The sequence below is a fragment of the Ceratotherium simum genome, chromosome 35, assembly GCF_057802395.1.
Source record: "Ceratotherium simum simum isolate JZ-2026a chromosome 35, ASM5780239v1, whole genome shotgun sequence".
NCBI lineage: Eukaryota > Metazoa > Chordata > Mammalia > Perissodactyla > Rhinocerotidae > Ceratotherium > Ceratotherium simum.
The window spans coordinates 8,799,947-8,827,582 of NC_141934.1; the positions used below are offsets into that span (position 1 = coordinate 8,799,947).

Below are 27,636 nucleotides of genomic sequence, written 5' to 3' on the forward strand. Positions count from 1 at the left end.
GACATACAACTATCTACTGGGGTTTTAGGGGAAAAAAAAGGAGGAGGATTGGCAATAGATGTTAGCTCAGAGCTGGTCTTCCTCAGAAAAAAGAGGAGGATTAGCATGGATGTTAGCTCAGGGCTGATCTTCCTCACAAAAAAAAAAAGAAAAAAACCACAAATAGGAATAAGAAAATTATCAAAAAAAAAGAAAAACAATAAAATTACTGGTAAAGGCAAATATACAGTAAAGGTAGCAGATCAACCACCTATGAAGCTAATATGGAGGTCAAAAGACAAAGTACTAAAATTATCTATTTCCATGATAAGAGGGTAATGGATACACATACATAAACAAGAGGTTAAATATGATATCAAAAACATAAAATGTGGGAGGAGGGGAGTAAAAGAGTAGAGCTTTTAGCAAGAGGTCAAACTTAAGAGACCATCAACTTAATATAGATTGCTATATACATAGGTTATTATATATGAACCTCATGGTAATCACAAACCAGAAACCTATAATATAAAAAAAATTAAGAGAAAGGAACCCAAACATAATACTAAAGAAAGCTATCAAACCACAAGGGAAGAGAGCAAGAGAAGAAGAAAGGAACAGAGAAGAACTACTAAAACACCTAGAAAAAAAGTAACAAAATGGTAATAAGTACATATTTATCAATAGCTACTTTAAATGTCAGTGGACTAAATGCTCCAATAAAAAGACATAGGGTGGGGGCCGGTCTGGTGGTGTAGTGGTTGGGTTCCAGTGCTCTGCTTTGGCGGCCTAGGGTCCACAGGTTCGGATCCCGGGCATGGACCTACACACTGCTTATCAAGCCATGCTGTGGCAGGCGTCCCACATATAAAGTAGAGGAAGATGGGCACGGATGTTAGCTGAGGGCCAAGCTTCCTCAGCAAAAAGAGGATTGGCAACAGATGTTAGCTCAAGGCTAATCTTCCTCACACACACACACACAAAGAGACATAGGGTGGCTGATTGGATAAAAAAACAAGACGCATATATATGCTGCATAAAAAACACACTTCAGACATAAAGACACTCACAAACTGAAAGTGAAGGGATGGAAAAAGATACTCCATGCAAACGGCCATAAAAAGAAAGCTGGGGTAGCAATAGTTACAGCAGACAAAGTAGACTTTAAAACAACTGTAACAAAAGACAAAGAAAGGCACTACATAATGATAAAGGGAACAATCCAACAAGAGGATATAACACCTGTAAATATCTATGCACCCGACATACGAGCACCTAAATATATGAAGCAATTATTAACTGACATAAAAGGAGAAATAGAGGGGCCAGCCCCATGGCATAGTGGTTAAGTTCACATGCTCCACTTCAGTGTCCTGGGGTTCAGGGGTTCAGATCCCAGGTGTTGACCTATGCACGACTCATCAGGCCATGCTGTGGTGGCGTCCCACATTCAAAATGGAGGAAGAACGGCATAGATGTTAGCTTAGGGACAATCTTCCTCAAGCAAAAAGAGGAACATTGGCAACAGATATTAGCTCAGGGCCAATCTTCCTCACCAAAAAACAAAAACAAAAACAAAACCTGTTAACTAGTTATTTTTTAAAAAGGGGGAAATAGACAGTAACAATAGTAGTAGGGGACTTTAACACTCCACTTATACCAATGGATAGATCATCCAAATAGAAGATCAATAAGGAAACACTGGCCTTAAATGATACATTAGACCAGATGGACTTAGTAGTTATATACAGAACATTCCATCCAAAAACCGTAGACTACACATTCTTTTTGAATGCACATGGAACATTCTCCAGAATAGATCACATATTAGGCTACAAAACAAGTCTCAATAAATTTAAGAAGATTGAAGTAATACCAAGCATATTGTCTAACCCAAACAGTGTCAAACTAGAAATCAACTACAGGAAGATCCTTTGTTACTGGCTTTGAAAATGAAAGCGACCACATAATAAGGAATGTAGGAAACCTCTAGGAGCTGAGAGTGGCCCCCCGGCTGACAGCCAGCAAGGAAACAGAGACTTCCATCCTAAAGCTGCAAGGAAGTGAATTCTGCCAACAGCTTAGAAGAGGACCCCAAGTCTCAGATGATAGAGCAGCCCTGGCCTACATGTCAGCCATGGGAGACCCTGAGCAGAGGACCCAGCTGCTCTGTGCCAGACTCCTGACCCATGGAAACTGTGAGATAACAAATTTGTGTCATTTTAAGCAGTTAAGTTTGTGCCAGTTTGTTACACAGCAATAGGTAGCTAACCCAGGTATGTCTAGGCTGTGGAGTACTATACAGCCGTTCCAACCAGTGGGGCCCATCTGCATGTATCCACCCAGAAGGAAGCCCAAGATTACTGCTGATTGAATAAAGGAAGTTGCAAGTATATGTTTTCACAAAACTAAAGATGTTTGTGAGTGGCAAAAAAGGTCTGGAATGATAACACCAAAGAGCTAGCTGAGGAATGGGATTTGGCAGAGGGAACTTTCACTTGTGAATATATACATTTCTCTGTTGCTGGAGAGTTTGTTTTGGTGGAGGTTGGTTGTCTTATTAACAAGGAGCATGCATTTTGTTTCTAATTGAAAAAACAAACCAAATCTTTAACAACGCTCGGCTGGCCCAATCGAGTCCAAACTCCTTACTGAGGCCCCTCTTGATCCAGCTCCACTGGCTTCCAGGCCTCCTCTCCCACCTCTCCCCCAGCTGCCTGCCAGCTCCACCTGCATCCTCAGCTCCAGCTCCCAGAACTCTCACCATGTTCTCCCTTCTGAACCTTGACCTTCCTCTTCTCTCTTTCTGCCATTCTTTTCCCCTTGTCATCATGAGGTGGGTTGCTTCTATTTGTCCTTCAGGGTTGGTGCTTCCTGAAATATTCTCTTCCCTGTTCTTTTGGCACCATCTTCTCTTCGTTTTCCTTTTTCTTTTCCTTCTTGGCCCCTTTGCCAGCTCCGTTTCTTCTCCTTGGCCTTTAGCTTAGTCCTTGACCTCCTATTCTCTCTCACTGGGCAAGCTCCTTCCCATCCACTGCTTCAGTTCCATCGCTCTGCCTCGACTATCACGTGTCCACCTCTAGCCCAGACATCCCTCTGAGCGTGACATTCAGAGAGCCTTCTTTAGAAAGAACCACCAGACTTCTCCAGGATACGGAAACCCTCGGGAAATGACACTGTTGTCCTTCCCATTGTGCAGGACAGAGATCTGGCTTCTCCCCTCTCTGAAGCCCAAACACTTTTCTTTATTGCACTGCTCCTTCCTTCTCACCATGAGCATGATGGCCTTGTACCTGATCCCCCTGCAAGTGCCCTGTACCTCTTCCAGGACGCTCTTCTTAAAAACACAGTTCTGATATTACTCCCTACTGAAAATCCTTCGAAGGCTTCTCCTGGCTCTAGGGATGAAAACCACACTCTTTAAGCTCAGACTCAGCTTGTCTGACCTGAGCTCACATCTCCTCTTGCCCTCTGCACTCCAGCCTCCCTGGCCTTTCAGTGCTCCCCTCCAAATGGCCTTGCTTCTGGGGCCCCTGCCCTTGCTGGCCTGGCCTGGAGTGTGCCCTCCTCACAGCCTCCCATCCCCTAGTTGGTGCCTAGTTACCACATATTTCTTTCCACAGAAATCATACTCCTCAAGGAAACCTTTTCTGATGCCCAGACTAGACCAAACCCCTGATGTGGGTGCTTGTTCCTTCTCTTCACAGCTCTTCTCACAGTTTGCCATGAAGGTTTGCGTAATTCATGGATTCACTAGACTGAAAGCCCCCAAGGCTACGGACTGGGCCTGTTTTCCTCCTTTTGTATCCCCTACACCTAGCAACGACAGACACTCAACAAATAGAAATGGAAAGTTAAGGGGGAGGAAATAGACAAGAATAAAGGGGAGACAGTCCATGGGGTAGAGAATAACCTAGTGTGGCTGGGATGCAGGCTCCGAGGAGATGGAGGTGGAAAGGCCAGGTGATGGCAGAATCGGAAGCCTGCAGATGCCAGACTAAGGAATTTGAGTTGTATTTTGTAAATCGAGGGAAGTCAGCCAAGCTTCCAGAGCAGGACAGCAGTTATATGATCAGCTCAGTGAAGAATAAATGGGATGACCTAGTACGTTCTAAAAAGCCTTCAACAGTCACTTTGGATTGATATTGGCTATGTCTCTGAGAACAAGGAATTTTGGGGTGGATTATATTTTCTGTGTGTGCTTACTGAGTCTTTGATATTCCTACTGTAAGTCAATAACACCGGAGGGCTTTCCACTCGGAGGTCATAGTGCTTCATCCGTTAGCTCATTAGGATGCTAAGGGCTATGACAATAGGCAGTGGAGCATTTCTGCATCTTTTTTAGCAAAAAATCTAAACAACATTTTTTGGTTCAATTTTTTTTTAACAGGTATTTACTGAAGTGAGCAAGGATTTGCTGCTGTTTGGAGCCTGAGTGGCAGATGAGACCAACTCCTTGGGGCACAGTGTGAGTCACACCTCAAAGCCTGCTACAGCGGGATGCCAGGACCACACACTAGACCACCTGCACACCTGCAGAGCTGAGGGGAGCTCAGGTAAGGGGTCCCGAATCGCTTGGTGACCAGGCTTGGGAAAGAACATGCTCTAACTGGAGATGAGGCTTGGGTGTCAGTTTCGGTTTTGGAAGCCAGGTTGGAATTACTCAGTTGCTTCTCCCGCCACCTCCTGAGGGACCCTAGGTTGTATGAAGCAGACTTGCCTCTGTACCTGTAATTGTGAGTGCCAAAGCAACTGGGATGTGCCTCCACTCTGAGCTGTAAAGAAACAATTAACCACAGTTAATGGCCCATACTTTATTATTTCTGTATTCTATTCCCTAGTTTCCCTTCTAAGTTATCACCCAGGAAGAAACATAAAACTGTGTATTTCATAGAAACAAAGAAAGTGAGCTCTTTTTTTGTTTTATCTCCCTCTGATTTAAAGCAGTGAGTCTTCCTAGTTGGAAATGAGGTTCATTCCCACAGATGGGAAAGGCTGCCACTCACTGCCTTGCATCATTACGATGCAGACATACATACAGGACCAGCTACATAATTTGCAGGACCTAGTACAAAATGAAAATTGGGGCCCCTTGTTAAATATAGTAGGAATTTCAAGACGGCAACAGAGGAGCATTAAACTAAGGGCAGGGCCCTTCTGAGCACGGGGCCTTGTGCGACTGCAGAGGCTGCTCACGCACAGAATGGTCTGAGTACTAGGAGGACAAGGGGGACTCCACCCCGAGGAGCTTAGGCATATGAGCAGAGCAGCTCCTCCCCTGGCAGAGCTTCTGCAGAGAGGGGAGGGTCAGCAGAGACCTGGAGAAAGCACGAGGTGGCCAGAGGGCCACTTCTGAGGGCATAGATGGTGTGACCAAGGACAGCGTTCTCTTGGTGGTCCTCCTGGTGGTCCTCCTGGTCCTCATCTACCGGGGGTTTGGGTATTAGAGGGCTCAAGGATCAGAAAGGAATCGGGGTACTTTAGGATATTGGAAGGAAGGGGTGATGAATGGGTGTAGAGAATGCTGCAATGGAGGAGGCGTGAAGAGGAGTTTCTAGTTATGGAATTATCCGTGTTTTGTTTTCATTTAATCAACAAGTTTTTTTAATCTGAAGTAGAATATATCAAATTTAGATGAATGATTTTTTCCCTCTAATCTTGTGCCTCCCTTTTGTCCATCTTGGTAAATGATCCAACTGGGTGGATCACTGTCCGTCCAGTTGATCAAAGCAGAAACCAGGAGTTGTCTTTGACCAATTCCTCCTCCTTTTTTTACCTCAACACCACTCACTAAGTCCCATCAATTCTCCTTTCAGTGTCCCTCTTTAGCCTGCATCTCCACTGACACCATCAGCATTTCTGGCCACGACTATGACAACAGCCTCCTCACTGACTGGCTTTTGAATCATACAGACTAGAGTTTAAGTCCTCATTCTGCCACATGTTAGCTGGTGACCTTGGGTAGGGCTCTTGGCCTTTCTGAGACTCAGTTTCCTTATCTGTAAAATGAGGATACTAATACATATCTTAAAGGGTTGTTGTGAGGACTAAATGAAATGACACAAGTGGCTTAGCACATAGTACGTGCTCAATGAATTAGTACCTTCCCTATCTTTCCCTCTCACCCTTCAAGCCTTAGTTTAAACACTGCTTCCTTAGAGACCCCTCTCAACTTGCACAGACTCAGTGCAGGTTCCGATAGACCACCAGACTGCTCTGCAGCATTCATCACACTTATCTGTCTTCTCCTGACGGTCCTCTCCACGAGGACAAGGATCCCGGCTTTCTCTGCCTAATGAGGAGTAGGAACTCGTATTTTATTTGACTAGTATCCTCATATATGATCAAGATACCCGGGCATGAGGTCCTTGTAATGTTCTCCCCTGTGAGTGAGTGGGCAGATGACCACATGACATAAACAAACAATGGAGATCAAGAGTATTCCATCAGATTCAGGTTAAACCCAGGGCGCTGGGGCTGATTCATCATCACAGACCCTTCCATAAGAAACAGACCTGGGTCAGCAAAGGCCCACTCAGGGCAAGCCTCACAGCAGCCAGGAAACCGGGTGCTCCAGATTAACAGAGCTGAACTTCCCTGAGAAACAGTGGGGCTAGGGCAAGGATGTGACAGCACTAGGGACGGGAGGACACCCCAGGAGAAGGAACGAAGGTGGAACTCCCTGGTTCGTTGACCCAGGGCCACCTGAGAGCTTGTGCCAACTCCTTTCTCCTGCATGTTCCCCACTGAGGCCAACTGCATGAGAGGCGTGCACAGGGGCTGGTGCCCTGAGAAGCCCAAGGTGGTGGTGGGGGGGGCTAGTTTCTTTTTTTTAACTTTATGAGATAACGTACGGGTAGAAAAGTACATAAAACATATCTGTAGAAACTGATGAATTATAAGGTGAGCATCCATGAAACCCACCACTCTGATCAAGACCTGGAGCATCTTCAGCACTCCAGAAGCCCACATATCCTCCCCAACCTGCTCGCTCTATCACCCTAGAGATAACCAGGGCCCTGGCTTTTGTAGTTACCATGTCTTTGCTTCCGGAAATAAGTTTTGTTTTACCTGGTTTTGAACTTTTGAAGAATGGAATCATATAGCACATAATTTTGTTCTTTTTTCCATTCAGTAGTTTGTGAGATTCATCCACGTGGTTGTATGTAACTAGTTGATTCATTTGTTGCTATGTTATAGTCTGTGGATGAATGTTTCACAAATTATTTATCCCTTGTCCTGTTGATGGACATTTGTGCTGTTTCTGGCTTATGTATTTTCCATGCCTTAGTGTGAGTCAGAGTTTGGAGTGGAAGGGAAGGGAGGGGAAGAAGCAGAAGTAGCTCTGGGCATGGGGGATGGAGGAGGGACTCTCACATCAGGGAGGGCTACGGGAAAGTGCAGAGCAGGGCTGAGGGTGCCATGGAGGCAAGGGCACCAGAGGGTTCCTTTGAAGTTGGCCCTGACTCTGAGACTAGAAGGGTGCACTTCCCCTCTGAGGGCACGTGTTTTGCCTTCCTAAGGCCATGGTCAGGAGGTTTACCAGGCATGGGCTCGACTCCTCCTCCTTCTGGACCTGCTGCCTGACCCCACTTCTCTGCTCCCCATGGGGTGCAGGGCCAGCTCTGTGTGCACAGAGAGAAAGCCAAGGGAGGCAGCTTACAGCAAAATACTGCCTTAGAAGGACAGAGGAAACACCACAAACTAGCCAGGAAGTCACCTCTGGTGCCTCTCCTTTCCCAGGATAGGCACACATCAAGAGGTTTGTGTTTGGGAAGTTCAGGGGTCACCCACTGCACATCCAGATGCTGGCCAGAATGAACATTAGGTGGCCAGAGCCCTGAAAGGAAGGGGCCAGCACTACTGACTGCTTGCCCAGCCCTCACCTGCACTGAAGCGAGGCTGCCCTGTGGGGCTCATCTCTTGGAGATTCCCAGTAGCCCAAGGCAGAGCTCCTTACCCTAGCCAGAAAACCTGTCCCTGGCAATACTCCAACCATAGTGGCTGAATCTGAAGTTTTTCACGCTGGGGACTGTCCTGGCTAGAGATGGCTGGGAGTCTCTACCACCCCCTGAAAGACCTGACATATTTCCCTCCTCTCTCTAGTTTGGCAGGTACAGGTAAGAGAAGTGCGGTTGCCTTGCAGCAGGGCAGGCTGCATGGAAAACAAGCAAGATTCCTGCCTCCTCCAACTTTGGGCTACACTGGAAGGCAGGTAAGGTATGAGGGATCAGGGTCCGAGCAGACATTCACGTGAGAGCTTTGGCAGGATCCCACCCCTCGCACTGCAAACATGCCCTATTTCTTCATGGATCCTCAACAGCCTCCTGGGTTGACTGGACAAACATCCCCGAAGATAGGAGATTAAAGCAGAGTAGGGTGAGGGGCTGGCCCCGTGGCTTAGCAGCTAAGTGCGCGCGCTCCGCTGCTGGCGGCCTGGGTTCGATCCCGGGCGCGCACCGACGCACCACTTCTCCGGCCATGCTGAGGCCGTGTCCCACATACAGCAACTAGAAGGATGTGCAGCTATGACATACAACTATCTACTGGGGCTTTGGGGGGAAAAAAAAAATTATTAAAGCAGAGTAGGGTGGTCAAGGCCACACCCTAAGTAAGAGATTAGGGGGGCAAGAACACAGATCCCACAATCCCTGGGTCAGGGAGGCCCAGAGCTGTGCACACATTAGGCACTTGCCAAGGCAGACACTGAGCTCTAGCTTCCTCAGGGCAAGAGTTGTCTCGACCCCTGATGGAGTCGGTGTCTGCTGCCAATTGATCCTAAATGCAGATTTGTCCCTGTGCTAGACATGGAAACTTTATAGTTGAGTGCGGGAGCTCCTCCTAAGAAACTTAATAGCTAATTGCTTCTTGCAACATAACTTAATACAGTTCTGGATTTTGGAAATAAATAGTCTTATGTAAATCCAATGTCATAGTACTAGTACTTTAAGAGGTCCTTTGGAATTGCTCCTGAACCCTTCTCTCCCCTGGTGTAGGCCTTCCTTTTGTCCTGCACATAGCCTCTTACTGTCCCTCCCACTTCATCTTCCCTTGCCTTCCAGCACCCACTCCCACCTGGCCCTGACTCGGGAGAGACTGATGGCAGTGGTTGGGAGTGTGGCCTCTGGAGGCAGAGGACCTTGACTCAAACCATGGCTCTGCTGCTTACTTGCTGTGTGACCTTGGGCAAGGGGCTTAAGAACAATGCTGGCTCAGTCGCCTTATTTTCAAATGAGGATATAATAGTACTGACCTCCCCAGGTTGATAGAATTACATGTGTTAACTCATGGGAAGTACTTAAATAGTACCTGGACCATAATAAATCTTAACTATTATCATCTTGTGCAGCAACCTCAAATAGTTATAGAATTGAGACCAGTGTTTGTCCTGAAATAGACTTTTTGGGCCTTTTCACAAATATTTCCTGCCTTCCCTCATTCACTAACCTGTGCACTCCGGCTCAGTCCCCGAACCTGCCCTCCTGCCTTGGCTCATGTTGACCCAATATCACCATCAGTTGCTGTCCCTCAAGGGCAGGCTCTCTGGTCAGACATGTTGATGGGTTTTCTTCTTCCTCTGAGCCATATTGAACTAGTCAGTGTCCAAGTTGCTGTAGCCACTAGGTTGTGGAGGAAAGCTCAAGTCATCAGACATGAAAAGTATTCTCCAAATGACCACTTATAAAATTACTTTCCACTTAGACATCTTCTCCCTGCTCAACACCCTCCATCCATCACAGCTCATCTCTCCCATCTCTTACTCCATCTCTTAAGATTGTGATTTGTTGTAAACTTCTGACATTGAAAATACAACAAAATAGGTGCCAAAGTACAATTTAAGTTTTGCAAAATATGTAGAATTTCATAGTCATGAAAGTATTGTTGGGAAACTGCTCAAATGAGAGCAGTCATTGGCAAATGAGGATCTGAGAGTCAGATCCATTAACAAATGAAGAGAATAGCTGCATATAACCAATTAGGTGCTTCATGGGGGATGATTTGAATATCAAAGGTCTAAAGGATTTAGAGAGGCCCTCAGGAAAATAGAGGAAGCCCTTGACTAATTTGCAAAAATGACCCTGTGGAAATCAAACATGAAATGATGTCCTATTGTGCAATCATGTAATTTTAGGAGAGAAATATACATAAACTATTCTTTTTGTTCTAAGAATTAGCCCATAGGTACAATTACATTTTGTTAACGGATACTTGTAGTAATTTCATTTAGCAAGATAAAGTTCTGGTCAAACCTTTTTCACTGTTTACTATATGAAACTTGGGTCTCCATTTTAAGTGGGTTGACTCTAAGAGGCTTTTTCAGGTCCCAGTTCTTTTTGGATAATGAGAGCCTTTTAATTTATTTATCTGCAAAATCTTCCCTAACAGACGGCACACTCTTGAGGGCAAACAGTGCCAGAGACGGTCAGAAATGCCATGTCATCTCATGGGACAGTGATGGCATTGGTCTGAGTCACCAATGAAACCTGCAGAGACCACACAGCCCTCAATTACTTGTTAAATGAACGAGTCACCCAGTGTATCCAGAGCTGTTAGAGGCAAAGACCCATGGCTGAACCTCAGTTAAGGTCCCCAGCAATGAGGGGTGACCTCAGACACTCAGTCTCTCATCCTCAGCCCAATCTGGGCTTTTCAGGCATTTGCAGTGATCCCACAAACCTGGAGGGCTTTGGAGGGTAGGGCTACGTGGAGACACAAGAGTGGCAAGGGTGATCCCCTGCTGCCGCCCCTCTCCCCTCCTTGTCGGGGAGCACACAGGAGCCATGGGCAGTGGCTTTAGGTGCTCTGGTTCATTCCTGCCTGATGTGGTTCAGTGTGCCTACAACCTGAGCTTCATAAACAGACTGAATGCTGGCACTTTTCCCAGTCCCGGGGAAGGTGGGTGGGGGTTTTGGGAGGAATTCAATTGCAATCTGGAAAAAGGTTGTTAACTTCCTACTTGTGGGAGGAGGAAAGGAGGGTCAATTGTCACCAATGTTCAGCCCTGCTCCCAGGTGCTGACTGCTTGGGAAGGAACCACTGATATCTTGGCGCTTTATATCCTCCATGTAGAGGACAAAAAGCAAGGCCAGGTGCTGCAGGCCTTTCGGTTCAGCCCTCCTTTCGACTAACAAGAGTCCTCAGGCCCATGAGAAATAGTCCCTGAGTTAATGCCACAGAGCTGCGTGGGAGCTGAGTGGAGGGGTTGTGCACAGGAGGCAGGGCCTCGCAGACTGGCTCAGGTGGGAACAGCTGATGTTCTAGAAGTTTCCCCAAGCCCTTGGGGAAGGAGCCTTTGCTGCATCCCTGGCGTAGACTCATATGCAACTGTGATTAATAAAATGTGTCCATTTTAAATACCTTGATTTATAAATCTCTAAGAAAGCATATGTGGAAGGAGGGCAGAGAATTGAACCTCAGGAACACCAATACTTCGGGAGCAGGGAAAGGACTGTCCAGCAAAGCCCCCAAGGGCAACTGCAGATGCCGAAGAGCCAGCAGGAGGTTTATCAAGGTTGCCACATTGTGGAGTGCTTTGAGAAGGAATGTTTGGGGCAGGGGCTGGAATGACAGACAGTCCTTGGGGACACCTGAGAACAGGTGGGCAGTAGGAGTCTGAGGCACAAGTTGGCTGGTTTATCAAATGGAAGAACAGAATCATACTACTTCTGAGGTGCCAGGGTACACAGGTTGTGTCTCAAGGGCTGACTGGGTCTTCAAAAGTGGCAGCTGCCCAGTAAACAGTGTCTGCCAGCTGGTACCAGCACCTTCTGTGTATCTTGAAAGAACCTCCAGTTCTAGGGATTGATCTTCCAAGTGGCAACATCTAGTAGGAGAACCATTTACAACTAACTCACATCTGTTTTAACTCGGATGACAAAGCCTTAAATACATTCAGCCACCTTGGGCTCCTTTGGTCTTGGAGATGGCAGGAAGGATGAGCTTAATGCCAGGTCTTCACTTCCCTCTCCAGCCTTGGGCCCTGGAATCTTCACAGGGGCTCTCTTGCGAGACAGAGCACACAACCTGGTCCCAGCTCTCTGCGTCAGACATATCTGCGCTACACGGAGGTAAGGCCCACCTGGCTCTGCCACCCCTGCCCCTCAGCCTGGAGAGCTAGTCTACATCTTAAGGCTCAGTCTTTAGTCAGGAACCTAAAACTTATCAGCTGTTAAGCAAAGTGAGGCCACATCAGTCTCCACAGGACTCGGGAATTCTTAGACACCTCCTCAAACCCAACAATGTCTGTCTCGGCCTCCTTCCCATTGCTTTTACACAATTTTAAAGCATCAGTGCACCTGCAGACCTGCATCTGTTAAAAAAATTAACTCTAATAAAAATACCTATATGGGGGCCGGCCCAGTGGCGCAAGCAGTTAAGTGCGCGCGCTCCGCTGCGGTGGCCCGGGGTTTGCCGGTTCGGATCCCGGGCGCGCACCGACACACCGCTTGGCAAGCCATGCTGTGGCGGCATCCCATATAAAGTGGAGGAAGATGGGCACGGATGTTAGCCCAGGGCCAGTCTTCCTCAGCAAAAAGAGGAGGACTGGCAGATGTTAGCTCAGGGCCGATCTTCCTCACAGAAAGAAAAAAAAAATACCTATATGAACTTTAAACTCTTTGAGTAGTGATACATTTGCAATTTATTGTAAAACTCAGATCAGAATGCTTTACTGTCAGAATTTTACCTCTGTAGGGTGGAAGACCCAGGGCAGAGTCAGTTGTCTTCTAGTTTTAATACATGGTGGAACGGAAGCGCCATCTGGCTCTGATCATTCAGAATGTCGGCCAGCAGCCAGAGACAGACAGAAATACCATTTTATCTCATGGACAGCAGGAAGAGGAGCATTTACGAAGCACCCACCTTCAACCTCTCTTAATGGCAAGTGCCCTGCTCTAGATGAGGAAATGCACAGTTCCTCCCCTGCCCACAGACAGCTCAGCTGGTGCTGCAGGGCTGGGATTCCAGCTCAGGTCTGTGGTCTCAGAAACACAGGTTCTTTCCACCAAATTGGTGGTTTTGAAACTGACTTGTGGCAGTGCTTCAGCGGTTCTCTTTAAATACTCGCTTCAAATGTCATCTTAAATATTAAAAATCATTAATATATACAGTAAGCTGTAAAACACACATGAGCTTAGGCTGCCTGAGACCTCCCAGTAAGGCCTCCATAGCTGTGCTTGTGTGGGCTTCTCAGGGGTCGCTGACCGAGAGGGTGCTAGGCTGGTGCTGTGATCGCCGTTAACTCCATACTCGTGGTTCTCACCATAGGTTAATTTTAGTGCTTATTATAACCTTTGGGTGTTTCTTCCAACACTGAAAACAAGTATTGGATATTCCTCTATTAATCCTTTTTTTCAAGCCTCTACTTCAGTTTTGTCAGTAACCCGATTGCAGGCGAGCTGTGACATTACCATTTGCAACCACTTATCTGTGTACAATCAGGACTTTCCTCCATACCATACAAACAAAACAAATTCAGAGATAAATTGGATGCTGAGACGGTTCATAACTATCCCATCTGCATTAGTCAAAAATGCTCTCGCCCCACTGATTTAAGACAGTTATGACTTGAACTTAGACGATTCATGCTAATAACATATGTTTTTATGTATTTGAAAGGTTAAACACAAAACAACACTGCCTTATAGTATCAAAACGTTTTGATTTTGGTTAGGAGGGAGAGGAGGGCTCATAGTTTAAGCCTTTTGGTAGCAACTACTAAGCTCTTCTCCAAGATTTCCGGCTTGGCTAACTCAAAGAGAACCAGGTTAAAATAGCTATTTATCTAAGTCCGTCTTCTGGAAGGCCAAGAGCATTGAGGGGGAGGGGTCAGGAAAGAATGTTTCTTATTCAAATTTTGCTGTTAATTCTTTGGTAACCTGGGATGAGTCTTTGCTGCTCCCTGAGCCTCAGTTTCCTCAAAAAACCAGGAGGTTTGATTAAATCAATGATTTTCAGACTTTTATTTTAAGCATCAAAACCTTTCTTCAAATCAGATCTTACTTGGATGCCTACCACTGCATGGGCCGGGGGCTCCCTCTCCATAACGGCCCCAAAGAACAGCATGAAAACCACAGAACTGGATGATCTAAGGTGCCTCCCAGCCCTGAATGCTAGGTTTCACATCCACAGGCTCTGAAACGCAAATGCTGAGCCCCGCTACCCCCTCCTGGCCACGCCCCTCCCTCTCTCCTGCACTGACTAAGGGGCTGAGCTGATTTATCCCTTGCACTGACCAGAGAACCACTGTGGCAACCCAAATCCAGGGCTGAACAACTGTTTGTGGGTGAAAGTGACACATTTATTTTGTTTACATGGTCACTGAGGCTACAGCACAATCAATGCTGTTCTAATAGGCAAACACTGTCAGCAGCAACACACACACAGTATATTTCTTAAACAGTTTCCAAGCCTTGTGGGTTACGTTTGCATTTTTTTAAAAAGTCTTATAAACCAATCAGGATGCAGTTAAAGGTCAATTTTAAATGCCAACGTAAAACAGATTTCACTGAAAATACAATTGAAATGTATCTGCTATGAGCAATGTAAGAAAAGTTGAGTAAGAACTCGGACATGATAGAAAAGACCATAAGTGGTAAATGAAATATAATAGCAGCATTTAAAAGCTTTGTTATTCCCATTTCAGAGGGTGCCCCTTCCCCTTCCTCTCATGCTCTGAACAACTTCCTAGCCTAAAAGAGGCCTGTTTGGCCGGGGAGGCAGCTGGTATCTGCACAGAATGTGCAGCAGATGAACTTTACACACAGGGGAGAAGAACAAAGTGTCAGTGTGGTTATGTGCTGGGGACAGCAGGACTCGTGTTTAAGAGTCAGAGGCTTAGGAGGGTTGCCTCCGATTCCTGCTCCTACTCGAAGCCTCTCACACATTCTAGCCCTGCCCTTGAGATGTCTTGTTAGTAATCTCAACTTAGAACAGATTCTTAGAAGATCTAACTAGAAATTAAACAGCTGGGACTCCGGCCATGTTATCCAAAACTCCAAATGGAGGGTCAGCCATGTTGCTCCACAGCCCAGGGCCCATTTTTAACTCTGCTGTTAGCCCTATCCTCAGCTAATGCAATTGGGTGGGTGCAGCTGCAGCCCTGGGGACAAGTCACTTGAACAGGCACCAGCTAAATGAAATCCTGCAACAGACCCTTGAAATCAGCCCTCATTCTTAAAAGATCAGTAGAGGTCAGGGCTAGAGTTAACAACTTCAACAGGCATGGGATCTCCTAGCCTCGTGTTCAGCAGCCAAGTATATAAGTTACCTCAAGGACAACAGCCTGTCATCTTATCCTAGGATGTACCTTCAATTCCCATTTTGATATTTTTTAATAGCAGGAAATCGTTTAACAGATCCTCTAGCACCATTTTGTTCATTCTCCTTTAAATCTGCCATAGTACCTTTTTAATTCTTACAATATCCTTTGCTAACATAGAAATGAACAGTGAGCATATTAGCAAAATTACTAAAGAAAAAATTTTCTGTACATTTTTACTAGAAAATCCCACTGGATGCAGGCAGCCCTATCATTTTTTGGACTGGGATTAAGGAAGCCAAAGTATAGAATGAAGGGAAATAGAGAGTGCCAGGATAGGCAAGTTCAGGGATGAGGAGGACATCCTGGCAGTTCGAGGTCACTGTTAGTACCCCGCTACTCCAGACCGAATTCCTCCACGTGATCGCCTGAAGAAAGCTGGCCTTGTCCTTAGAGAACTGCTTTTCTCCATGTACAGCCATCTTCCACGGAATTCTCTGCCTTCAACCCACACTGTGCAGGCCTCACTAGCATCCTGGCTCTTCATCTTCCTGCCTCCAGCAGCTCCATGGCCCCCAACAGCCTTGCTAGGTTCTCCTAGCATTTTAACTCGCTGAGGGCTAAACCATTAGTCCTCAGGAACAACAGGAGCTCTGTAGACACACGTTGGCTATGACACACACTCAGGTTTTTTACAAACTGGTCTGAACACAGATTGGGCTCTATGATGGACTGAAGGCAACTGAAGTGGCACCTTCTCCTCCCAAAAGACAGGCTAATTCTGAAACACCTGCTGGATGGCACTCGCAGCTTTCAGACTGGAACCAGCTGAGCTATTTTTAAGTGCTTGTGTACTTTAGTCACAGAGTACATCCAAAAGTGAAAAGCCTAACCCAAAGAGTTAAACCCTCAGAGGAGCTCTGAGCAGGTCACTCTTTGGGGCCCAGCCAACTCACCACAGGGATGTTGGGCTGGCGACCCCAGGGCTGGGTGCCACTCAACACCAACCTTCCCTAGAGAGCAACTGTGTAACATATCTCCCCCACAGACCTGTGGGATGGAGAGGATGGCCAACAGTGATGCAGGGGAAAGAAAATCCACCTCTGTGAAGAGCAAGAACTAACCAAGTGACTAGAAGCTATGGCTTTGCTCAGCTGGTTGCAGATCTAAGGAGCAGAGGTTCCTCCCTCCGAATGGAGGGAGGAGGGAGACCTCTAGTTATCATGTCCAATTCAGTTTCTGCCCCCAAGATCTCTCTCTGCCCACCCATATTCTCTTATCCAAGAACAACAGGCAGAAGCACTTTCTAGCCATCACTGCCCCCAACATCTCCTTTCACTCTCCAACACAGGCAGGGCTCTGTGCTTAACCACTGCTACAGGCACAGCTGACGCTCCCTAGGTGGGGTGAGGTTAAGGGGCCAGAGCACTTGCTGCCCTAAAATCAGAGAAGCAGCAGAAAAAGGAGCCTGGAGGCCAGAAATACTTTTAATTACTCTTGATGCTCAGTTCTTCAGCTAGGGAAGAACCATTCATTGTGAAGATGCCTGATTGCTTTGCCTTTTTAGCTGTGGAGATGTTAGGGGCAAAACCATCAAGGAAATGTGTTTCAGTGCTTGGGCATCATGGTGCGGCTCCTTGCCAAGGTCCAGAGTTGAAAAGAAATCTGTAGTTTTCCTTTGCCAAAGTTCAGTTTCCCAGCAGCACCTCAAATTGCTTCTGTGTAAGAGGGAAAAGGGATGGAGAAGGGATAAACCACAGGGAAAAGAATTAGAACATGTTAGCAAATGCTACCATGCGAAACACTAAACTTTATTCACTTTATTTATATATTTAACAGATCTAAAGTATTTACTTCTTGCTTTGACAAAAAATGAAAAATATAGGAGCACTGACTGACTCCTCTTTAGGAGAAAAGGGTTATATGTACAGCTACGGAGAGTTACGGTTCCTCCTTTACATACAAAGAAAAATATTAATAAAAAAGTGCTTCATTGATCAAAAAAGGGCTAAGAGCTGCAAGCATTTATTCACACTGTACATCAGACCCCAGAAACCCGTATCATAACCTCTTGGCACCTGTCACTAGGAACTGCACAATCTTCAATTACACTGACTTCTCCCTACCTGCACGGCCAGACCACACAGAGTGTGGAGAAGAACTACACCCTGTTTCACTAAATTCAAACTCCGAGCAACCTGCTGCCACTGGGAAGTCGGGAGACGTGCTCAGATGCTCTTGGCTTTGCCTGGACCTAAAGCTCCGGGGAAGGCTTCTGGGCCACGTCTTAACCATGCCCAGGCACACACAGGAGCTACCTTCCTGAGACACAGCTTGCCCTTGGCCAGGGAACTGCTTCCAAAGGGTCAGAAGAGTTCCCTGGCCTCACCCCCACTGCTCACCACAATCCGCTCTGTACCAGTTAGCAGCTTTTAGCAGAGCCAAGCATGGCCCTTCCCCCGAGAGGGAGGGCAGGCACAAAACATGGATGCCAAGATTACAAAGCACAAACCTAAACTCCTTTCCACCCTTCCCTATACCCACCTCCACCACAAATATTCTTGATTTAAGGCTCTTTAGGGACCACATCAAAGCTTACTGAGGAAAGGTGCCCCGAATCTCCTACGGGCTGTGTCACTTCTCTAAGGAACCCTGCAGAGTCACCAAGTGGCCCCTCACTGCTGGCCAGCAGTACAGGAGCAGGGCAGGGGGATTGCTGGACCCCTCCCGCTGCCCCAAGAAGGGAAGGAGGAGGAAGGCTGATTGTATGGGATGTGCTCCCTTTTCCAGAGGCTTGCACTCGAAAAGGCTGATTCTACCCCTTAAGAGGGAGATCCATGATTTGTTTGGTTTGGGAATGGGGAAGTTTTGGAACCCTGAGTCTGGATTTCCCTGTGCTGGCTGAGGAAGAGAGATTGTTTGGGGGACCAGGCCTCAGAAGGGGCTTCCAAGTGTGCCTGGCCTCAGGGCAAGCTTTGGCCTTGGCCTTGGCCACAGCAGCGGGACACTGCACTCCAGCCAGTCTGCACTCTTATGCCTGAGAGTGGGAAGCACTACACAGCCTGGCAGACCCATGACAGTGAAGGGAGCCCTAGACAATCTGGGTCAAGTTAAAAACAGAATCCCACAGGGGAGAACATGCTGGCCACCCATTCCCAGCCCCTCTCACTTGCCTCAGAGGAGCATACACCTTTCTTCTCCAGAGGGAGTCCGTGTGTCCCTCCCTCCAATACCAATCCCATTTATCTGTTTGTAAGATGGGACTGGCCTGGCCTCTCAGGAAAGAGAGGGCACCTGGGTCAGTTCTCTTAGGGAAGATGCTTCCAGCCTCCTCAGTAGCAAAGGCTTTTCCCAACAAGCTCTGATGTGGCGCTGGCACGAGGAATGGTCACAAACATTAGCACTGGGTTTCTTCCCTGCTCACTATCTCAGGCCTCCACTCCTGACTCTGACCGGCCCCCTCCCATCCTGAGGAACCAAGCCAGCCTTCAGCATCACCTGACAGCAGGCAGCTCAATAGTTACAAGGGGCCTGGCAACCTCTGGTCTTCCATCCAAAAAAAAAAAAAAAAAATTAAGACAACCAAGGGACTCTTTTCTTTTTTGGAGGCAGAGGGAGGATGGAAAAGGGAGAAAAAACCAGGAAAGAAAAATCAATCTACAATCCAGTGGTACATCCCAAATTTCTGTCACTCTGCATAGGTGGTTCCATGCCCCCATTCCAAAGTGCACGGGCCTCTCAGTCTGCCAGGGCTGTCTGGGCCTGTCAGAGGAACAACAGCTTGGCCTCTGCCCACCCCAGGTCACTGAGCTTCAGTTTGAAGTGGCAGCAATGGGCTTATCCAGTTCAAGGTCAATGCTGGAGCTTGTGGGATGCAGGCTGCTATAGCAAGTCTTGCACACTCGACTCGGTTCAAAGAGCTGCTGGCTGGGAACTGGAACCTTCTGGTTACAACAACTGGAGCAGAATACATTGCCACAATTCCTTGGGATGAGAAGAAACAAAACAATGTTAGTTTTGGAACAAGTATGGAGTGGGGAAACCAACTTCAGAAGACAGAACTTCACTGTATGTAATTTGGATGTGCTGGAGACTCCTCTAAGATCAAACACTTTCATTTGTCTAGCCCAGAAACAAGCCAGGCAGGGAGGGAGGGGATCCCCACCTAGCATAGTCACGCGCCACTTGCACTTTAGGGCCAAGGACACTTGGCTGCCTCACCACTATGGCTCAAGGTTACCAAGTGTACAGAAGGATGCTGCTCAAGAGAGATCCATGAGAACAAATGGGGCCTGGGCAGAAGCAGCTGCTAGCTCAATGAGTAAGTCCTGGCCCAGGAAAACCCAGTGGCCACATCCACCTGGGCAATGCTCTCTGTAGCTTGTCATCACAGAGAGGCCCGAGTCCAGTGGAACTGCCTCTGAGCCCCTCAGATGAGAGAAACTATCCAGCCTCGCTGGGGAGTGAGGAGCCTTGCCCAAAGGGCCACTCCCCCAGAGGCTCAGAGGCAGCAATGTGGAGAACAGACTGCTGCCATCTAGGACTGCTCTGCTGCCAGCATGCAAAGCCAGGAGACAAGCAACCAGTGACACATGCTCAGGGTGAAAGGACAAGAGGACAGATAAACACACGTGCACACACACTCCCTTATTAGATAGGTGTCAGTCAATTATGGCTCACTCCCCTGCCCCCAGCATTTTCAGGGACTATCAGAGCTCTATCTGAAGGCCTGACTGCACCCAGGCCTGAGGGCCCCCTCTCCTTCTCCACTTGAAAGCCCAGCTCTGGTGTGTCTGTGTAGCACAGGTCTGCACACCCAAAGAGATGCCCTTCACAGCTAACAGGACAGGGAACTGGCAGAGGATGAGTTTCTGCTCACCTTATAACCCCAGTTTGCCAGGCCCTAAAGTACAAATCAATCCCAGTGTGCCCAAAAACAGACTATAGGGAGCCTGACACAGCCCGCCAAAGACTTGGGGAAAGCAGCTAAAGGGAAATCCTCCTTCTTAGCCAGCACCACTCACTACCTTTTCATTTATGCTCCTCAGACTGCAGCAAAGCCACTGCTGGATTAAGGACCACTTAGGCATGGAGGAGAGAATGCTGAATACCCTTTGGGGACAAAAGAATAGCCTAAAAGGAAAAGGCTAGACACAGGGCAATGGAAGGACAGAGAACTAAAACACACAAAACTTCATCTACTAGAATGCAGTTAAGTACCTCCCAACTCTGTTTCTGAAAAGTATGAATCAGCAAGAACCTGTGATTACACAGAAGAATTACCTAAAGCTATTTCTGAATGTTTACATTGACTTAACATACCTTCTAGAGTTCAGCTCCAAAGCCTGACATGAATTTGATCAGTTAAGCTTTTCTATCTGACTTCTCTCAGGGGATCCTGACAGACCCTAAGTGGAGTCTTCCCTTAAAGTCTTCATGCTAAAACAGTTCTCTGGAAAGACCACCTCTATTCAGTCCTGGTCTCTTTTAAAAAAATAGGAGCAGTGATGCTGTTTGATTTGGAAGTCACTAGCATCATTCTGGCATGATTGACCCAAGAGAAATAGCTCTAAAAACCCAACTGGCTACTCCACAAGACCAGCCCCTGCTGAAGCAATGCTTCTCATCACAAGCAAGATGGCTCACCTGACCTGTGAGGTCAGGAGGGGAGTACATGGCTGCAGCCTGACTCCGCCCTAATGGTCTCCTTAGTCAGCTGCTTTGATTTCCCCGCAAGCCCACCTGCCTGCCTGCGCTCTCAGCCCCAGGCTTCATCCCAATGAGTGCAGAGAAGAGGAAATGGCAGTGTTAGTGTGGAGAAGTTATTGTAGATGTGCAGACATCACAGACAGGTTGTTGCAAATGCTCACCACGTTTGATCAACACGGTCAGTGTCCCTGCAAGGAGGGGAGAAAGAGCTCAGAGGAGAAGCCAAACCAAGACATTTGGGCTTGGGGTGCAGAGTGGGGAGATACACAGTCCTAGAAGCATCATTACTAGACAAAGAGGTGGTTTCATTTTCAATCTGGGTTCACTTGTGTGGACGAGCTGTGTAATGATTCAGATAAACTTCCTATCGCAAGAACAAAGAACATCCTCCAGACAGTCACCACCCCAGCTGGGGCAAAGCACCCCTAGCAACTCAGTACACCAACTGAGAAGGAAGAAAGAAGTCAGAAGACTTAAGGATTGAAGACTATGTCCTCAGCTGTCCCTACTAGGCCCCCCAGCTATGTCTGCTCACCAGTGGCACAAGGAAAACAAATTTGGGGTCAGGGAGCAGGGTAAGAAGTAGGAAAATGCAGTTCCCTGCCCACAGCAGGAAAACTATTTTTGCTCATAGCAGCATGTTGAATGGGAAGAAATTTTATTCTAGGAATAAGAAATGGTGGTTTGGTGGTGGCTGTTGCTCCACCAATCCAAGAAGCAAAATAAACAAAAATGGACATCATTTGCACATTTCAAAATTTAGTCATGATCACTCTGAATTGGAAGAAAGACACCAAATGCAGTTCTGCAAACACCAATTTCAGAGGCACAAGAGATGAGTCAGGGTCCTGTAAACCCAGGGTCTGCCTCAGCCAGAACAGTGCCAGCCCAAGGCCTGTATCTCTCCATCTGCAGGCTCCAAGGGCCAATCTCAGCCTCCACATCCCTGCCCACCCCACCACACACCCCAATGGCACCTGCAGTGGTGCTTCCTGCTGGCAAGCCAGAAGGCGCTGTCGCACGCATAGCAGTGAGCAGCCAGGTGGTCAGGGAGCCAACGGGTCATCTGTAAAACATATGGGGCCAGGTTAGTGACAGGAGATGGGCCATCCAGCTGGAGCCAGCAGAGCCGTGCGGGGGGGCAGCCAAGAGTCATAATGACCACACTGGCTCTGGTGGCACCAGCCTAGCAGGTCTGATGTCAGCAGTACAAGAAAGGCGTCCAAATCGTTTCCCTGGAGGGGACTCGAAACTCCCCTGAGATAAAGTGGCAGGCAGAAGCTCCCTGGGTCGCTATGAGAGCTGGTAAGGCTCCAGTTCATAGAGGCAAAGAGGAGAGAGGACCAGCTTGCTGAGTCTCCTAGGCTCAGAAATTCTACAGTTGATGGGGTTTCACAGGCGCTGAGATTCACAGAGGCTCAAGGCTAAGTGTGCTATGAGGTCATTCGTTGGCCAGGGGCATGGGGAAAGGATGGGAGTGGAGAAGAACCACAAAAGAGTTGCATGGATGGCACTCAGAACAGGGGCTGAGCCTGTACCTCTGTGTCCTGTTTATCCACCTGCTCCCAGCTGGCTTCAGAGAAAATCTCTGTGCTGCAGCGAGACAAACAGTTCTGATCCAGATTGCTTTCCGAGTCGGGGATTGAAGTCTGTTGGCAAACAAACACAGCTGAAGAGAATGAACCTAGTCTCCTCCCAGAAGAGGAAAGGGCTTGGTAAAGAACGCTTTGGGACTCTGGGTGGGCCTGGGTATTAGGGCTGCCAAATCTGTAGGTGCATCAGCCATCAAGAAGTGGGTTGAGCAGATGCAAAGATAGGGCTGAGTTCAGCTGGAAGAGAGATACACAGGTCTAAGGCTGTGTGTAGTGACTCTGGAGTGGAAAGACAGGCTCTGGGTTCCAGAAAGTGAGTGGGGCAGAAGAGACCAGAATGGAGTGGGCACTGAGTGTTAGCTGCTCCAGAGAGCCTGTCAATCCAACCCTGCCATTTACATCTGTGTGTTCAAACTGAGTGCTTTGGGCATGTCCTCCTTTCCCTAAAGGACTCTTTGGGAAAATGAGAAACCATCATTAGTATGAAAGAAAAATCGAGAAGTCAGTTTGAATTCAAAGTCATTGGATGAGCCCGCCTTTAATGTACGCTGACTGCTTCAGAGCCAGGCTCACAGTTGTACTTGAACACATCGAGTCAGACGGACCCAGTGAGAACGACTCCTTGAAAATCTCCCCTCAGGTACCTGCACTTCCAGTCACCAGGCCCCATCAGTGCTAACTCCTCAACAGTGCTAGAAACCAATCCCTTCTCCTCGTTTCTACTGCCATCACCTGCCACAGGGTGGGTACAGTATCTGTTAAAAAACAACTAAACCTTCACAGCTACAGCCCATGTTTGGGGAGACTAACAGTTTACTAGCTACTGGGGTAGGACAGGCCCTACAATTCGACATTGCCCTACAAATGTCATTCAGCCCAGGAGTTCAAGCCATTCTTAAGATATATGGTTCCTCTCGCCAAAGAGATTTGACCAACCACGTAGTGAGTGCTAACTCTCTTCCTTGTTCTAACTGCCTAAATAGGACACGTGTGGAAAGTAAGCAAGGCAGAGAAGAGAAAGAGGCAGACTGCCATTCACATGCCTTTCTCCAGCCTCTCTCAACAGGGCTACTCTGGGCCTTTCCAGTTCTTTCAGAAATCTGTACCAATCACCATGCGCCAGGCACAAAGGGCACCCAGCCTTGGGCAGCTATGGAGGCACCATGGTGTACTCACTACTTCATCCCCAAAGTCCCCATTAAAGCGTAGGGAGCTGGTCAGGTACTGGCTCTCCAGGCGACTCCTTAGCTCCTGGACTTGTTTCTTCAAGGTCTCCACTTCCTGCTGGTGACCTGACTCAATCTGACGCAGGCGCTGTTGGATAGTGTCCGTGTACACAGGCATGCCATCATCATCCAGGTGGCTGCGGGAAGGCTGGTCAGGGCTGCCAGTTGCAGACGGCCTCCCTGAATGGCTGTGCAGCCACTTGTGGTGCATGTTCCTTGACTGTAAGTGGGCAGAGCTGCAGCTTGTGACAGACAGCTGACGGCTCAGTGAGTCTTTGCTCCTACCAGCCTCCCCATTGGCACAGTGCCCATTAGGGGTGGGATACTTCTGGAGGGTGCTAAGCCCTGGGGGCTGCTCTGAGGCCTTATTTTCAGTCTCTGGGGCACCATTGCATACAAGCCCCTCTTTACATTCAGCTAAAGGCAAGGCACAAGGAGAACGCACTGGGCTGTGGGTGCTGCCAGGGGAAGTCCTATGCACCAGAGATCCCACATGGGGCCTCTCTGCCAGGCTCCTCTCCAAAGGCCTGGGCTCCAAGGCTTGAGGAAGCATGTCCTTGCCACTGAACCTGCCACTGTTTACCAGGCAAGGTCTAAGATGGCCACTTTCTGACTTCACTTTATCTTCCATTAACATGTCCATGGAGCTGTCCACGTTTGGTCCTCTGGCCTCAAATGGGCCTTGGGAGGGAAGCAGAGAACTTGACTGTGAGGTACCATAGCCAACTTGTGCATCTACTGGGATTGGAAGAAGTGCTTCCTCCCTGTCCTCTGCGATAGCTCCTATTTGAGGCTGTTCTACAAGGACCTCCTGGACATCCTCTCCCCTGGGGGGCTCCTGGAGAGAAGTGGGAAGAACACTGTGCCCACCCTGCTGCTCAGGAATACCCTGCGAGAACCGAGAAAGGCTGGTGCCTGGATGGCTCCTCAGAGCAGCAGCATCCAGTTCTGGGTTTTGATGAAGTACAATGGCCGAGCCCTCACGGGTCTTCCCTCTGCTCTCCTTTTCTAAGAGCACCTCCTCTTTGACCTCCTGCATCTCGATGCTCCCCCCGTGGGCAGGCTCCTCTACCCCACTCTCCTCTTTGGTGGCCTCTTGCAAAATGTTCTCCATCTGCCCCTCGGCCACTCCAGCTGCAACCGAGAGCTCAGCACCGCCCAACACTTTGGTTGGCTTCCCCAGGCTGTCAGGATCAAGAGGCTCCTCTCCAGAACCAGCCAGGCTGCTCAGTTCTAGTGAGCGCCGGTGCTCCTGCCACTTCTCGTTAAGGCTTGGGTCGCTGCTGCGCCGGCTGGCTAGAGGCACTGTGTTGTCGCAGGCTGTGGTCAGATTGTCAAATGATCTAGTCTTTGGTAGCCTAAAAAAAGGAGTTTGGGGGAAATGAGAATCTGAGGCTGTTCAGAGGGAAGTAGGAGACAATAGGTTTTAACAGGCAGTTGTTTCATAAATGGGTCCTTTATCACTATTCAAGGAGCTATGGCATCTCTGAAGTGAGGCTCAGACTGCTGGAAAGGCAAATCTCCAGAAGGAGTCCTTCTTCTAGTCCACAAATTTCCCCTCACACCACGCCTACCCCATGCCCGATACATACCAATAAGCTAACAGCAAATGCTATTTTAAAAGATGTTCATGATACTGCTGTGTTTCTCAACTAGTGGCAAAGGAAAGTAGCATTGTTTATTTTCTACTATTACAATATTTTTAATTAATTTATTATTTATCAGTCTATATTCAATAAAACTAATTCACAAGTTTAAAGCCAAACTGTCTATCATCTAACAGCATCTGCCTTTCAAGCCCAAGAAGACAAATCATGGCAGGGAGGGAGGAGCAGAGAGTAGTGGCTGATATTCAAGCCAGAGGGTCACAAGGAACCCAGAGGATTTGCTCCATCACTGAGAAACTGCTTGGTGCATTCAGCAGAGCGATATAGCGACAATGCCCAACACCCTTCAGAAAATGAGGCTCTTATGGCCTCGTAGCCCAGAACCCTTATACCTTCCCTGAGAAAACTTTAGACCTAAGAAAGATGTAGGGAGCCAGACAATGTCATATCTCTGACCATCCTTGGGCGTGTCCCAACACAAGAATAACCCACACAGGACTTGAGGACTTAGCATCAACCCTGGGCTCACCGGTTCAGGGGCGGATCATCAGGGCTGGTGCCAGAGGCTGGGTATGGTGCACAGCTGTCATCCACAGGGGTGGACGGGGAAGGGCAGGGCAGGTACACCGCACTCCACAGCATTAGATTGCGCACGTGGCACACAGGGTACAGCACCTGAGGAGAGAGCAGTGGACACAGGTTTAAACAAGTCCCAACGAGTCTTTTAGAACTGTCTAGAAATGGGTCAAGAACAAGCACCAAGCTGGAACACCCAGCAGGTCTTGCACAATCTCCAAAGGGAGTTAGCATCAGTGGATGCAGGTCTATCTCCCAAGAGGGCCTATAAAGGACTAGAGATTTTGGGGAGGCAACATTTTTCACCTGTGAAGACTCTTCTGGGCATGAAAATCTAAAGGATTTTTTAAAAATCCATTTCTCACCAATTATTTCTTAGGTCACCTTTATTGAATGACTGGCTTTCCTCAGCTTAATTTGTTGCATTTACTGCATAAGCAAGTGAGTCATTCTGTTAGATGGTGCTTGTCTGTTCCCTGATAGAAAAGCTTGGCTTCAGAAGACACTGTCAAACCTGTTTTATGGGATAATTTAAATTAATCACGTGAAAAGGAAGGAATTTTCTTCCTGTATTGTTACTTCCCCAGCAGGCACAGTGAAGGAGAGAGAGAAGCAGTTAGCTTAAATCTTTCCTTTGACTACTTAAATGTGTGAAAGGTATATTAATAGTCCAGCGAAGCAATATAACCTCTGATTAGCCTCCCTTTGACTTCTTTAGAATTTAAGATGCATTCTGACAAAAGGCACATTACACACAGATGCAAGTGCCTACTTTTCTCTGCTTAACGGAAGGCGTTCCTTTGAGGAACAAAGTCTTAAAGGACCTGCCAGTTCTCCATGTGAGCAGAGAATCACACAGACACACATGCTAACGTCACACAGTTTTCTGCTCTCTGAGATAGAAGCTGCAGTGGATATCACTGCTTGTCGACACTGGAAGGGTGCTGGGGGCCTGATGGCAGCTCCTTCTGAGCTATCAGGGTCATCCAGGGAACAACTTAAGTGCCTCTTCCACTCATTAGACAGAACACACTAGGAGTAAGTAAGCTCTGGTGGAGGTGCCAGAAAAGATTCGTGTCTAGAGAGGCAAAGTAGAGATGTGTATTAAATCAAACCACCCTGAACAAAGAGTGGTCAGAAACAAGCCAGAGCATCACCAGGACACAGGCCTTTCTCAAGACAGCAGTAGAGAAAAAAAGGAACCAACCCACCCAGAGACAACAAAAATACCTTTGAGAAAACAGTCACTACTCAAAAAGGCTCCCATATGTCCCCACTCCCAAATTCCTTCTTCTGATCAGGGAAGAAAGGTTGAAGGATACATACGGCTTCTGACTGAGAGGAATAGAGTAGGTTTTTGAAAGCCTTGTTGCCGGCTCGAAGCAGTGACCACACAGAACATGTTCGTTCCTGAGTATGCTTTTCCCCTCTCTCCTTGGCGTTGTTGCACAGGAATGTTCCAAAGAGGCAGGAATAGGTATGTTGCACCAGTTTCACCTATGGGAGTCCAACGAGGCAAAATCAAGCAATAGGGTATGCATTCTCAGGGGGAAGGTCAGCCCACCTAAGCCACCCTTCCACAACATCCATGAGAGCACTTCAGATCGCACTCAGTAAAGACGGGGGAACCAAGTAAGCCACGCAACAGCCGCCTTCTCACACACCAATTCCAGAGTGCCAACCCCAAC

At 47.8% G+C, this 27,636-nt stretch overlaps 1 protein-coding gene across 12 annotated transcripts in view; it reads right to left on the reverse strand.

Moving 5' to 3' along the window:
• Positions 1 to 17,028: 17,028 nt before the first annotated feature.
• Positions 17,029 to 27,636, reverse strand: part of MTMR3 (myotubularin related protein 3) — a 152,128-nt gene continuing 141,520 nt past the window's right edge. For 8 of the 12 annotated variants that reach the window (XM_087423981.1, XM_087423975.1, XM_087423979.1 and 5 more), the window contains 7 exons: positions 27,275 to 27,445; positions 25,902 to 26,047; positions 23,716 to 25,123; positions 22,486 to 22,596; positions 21,925 to 22,013; positions 21,109 to 21,135; positions 17,029 to 19,222 (listed from right to left, as the gene is read on the reverse strand). In XM_087423981.1, coding sequence (XP_087280107.1) covers positions 19,051 to 19,222; positions 21,109 to 21,135; positions 21,925 to 22,013; positions 22,486 to 22,596; positions 23,716 to 25,123; positions 25,902 to 26,047; positions 27,275 to 27,445 — 2,124 coding nt within the window. In that variant the 3' untranslated portion in view covers positions 17,029 to 19,050. The remainder of the gene's footprint in view (positions 19,223 to 21,108; positions 21,136 to 21,924; positions 22,014 to 22,485; positions 22,597 to 23,715; positions 25,124 to 25,901; positions 26,048 to 27,274; positions 27,446 to 27,636) is intronic. The other 4 variants (XM_004429796.3, XM_004429795.3, XM_004429797.3 and 1 more) reach the window with 4 other exon arrangements.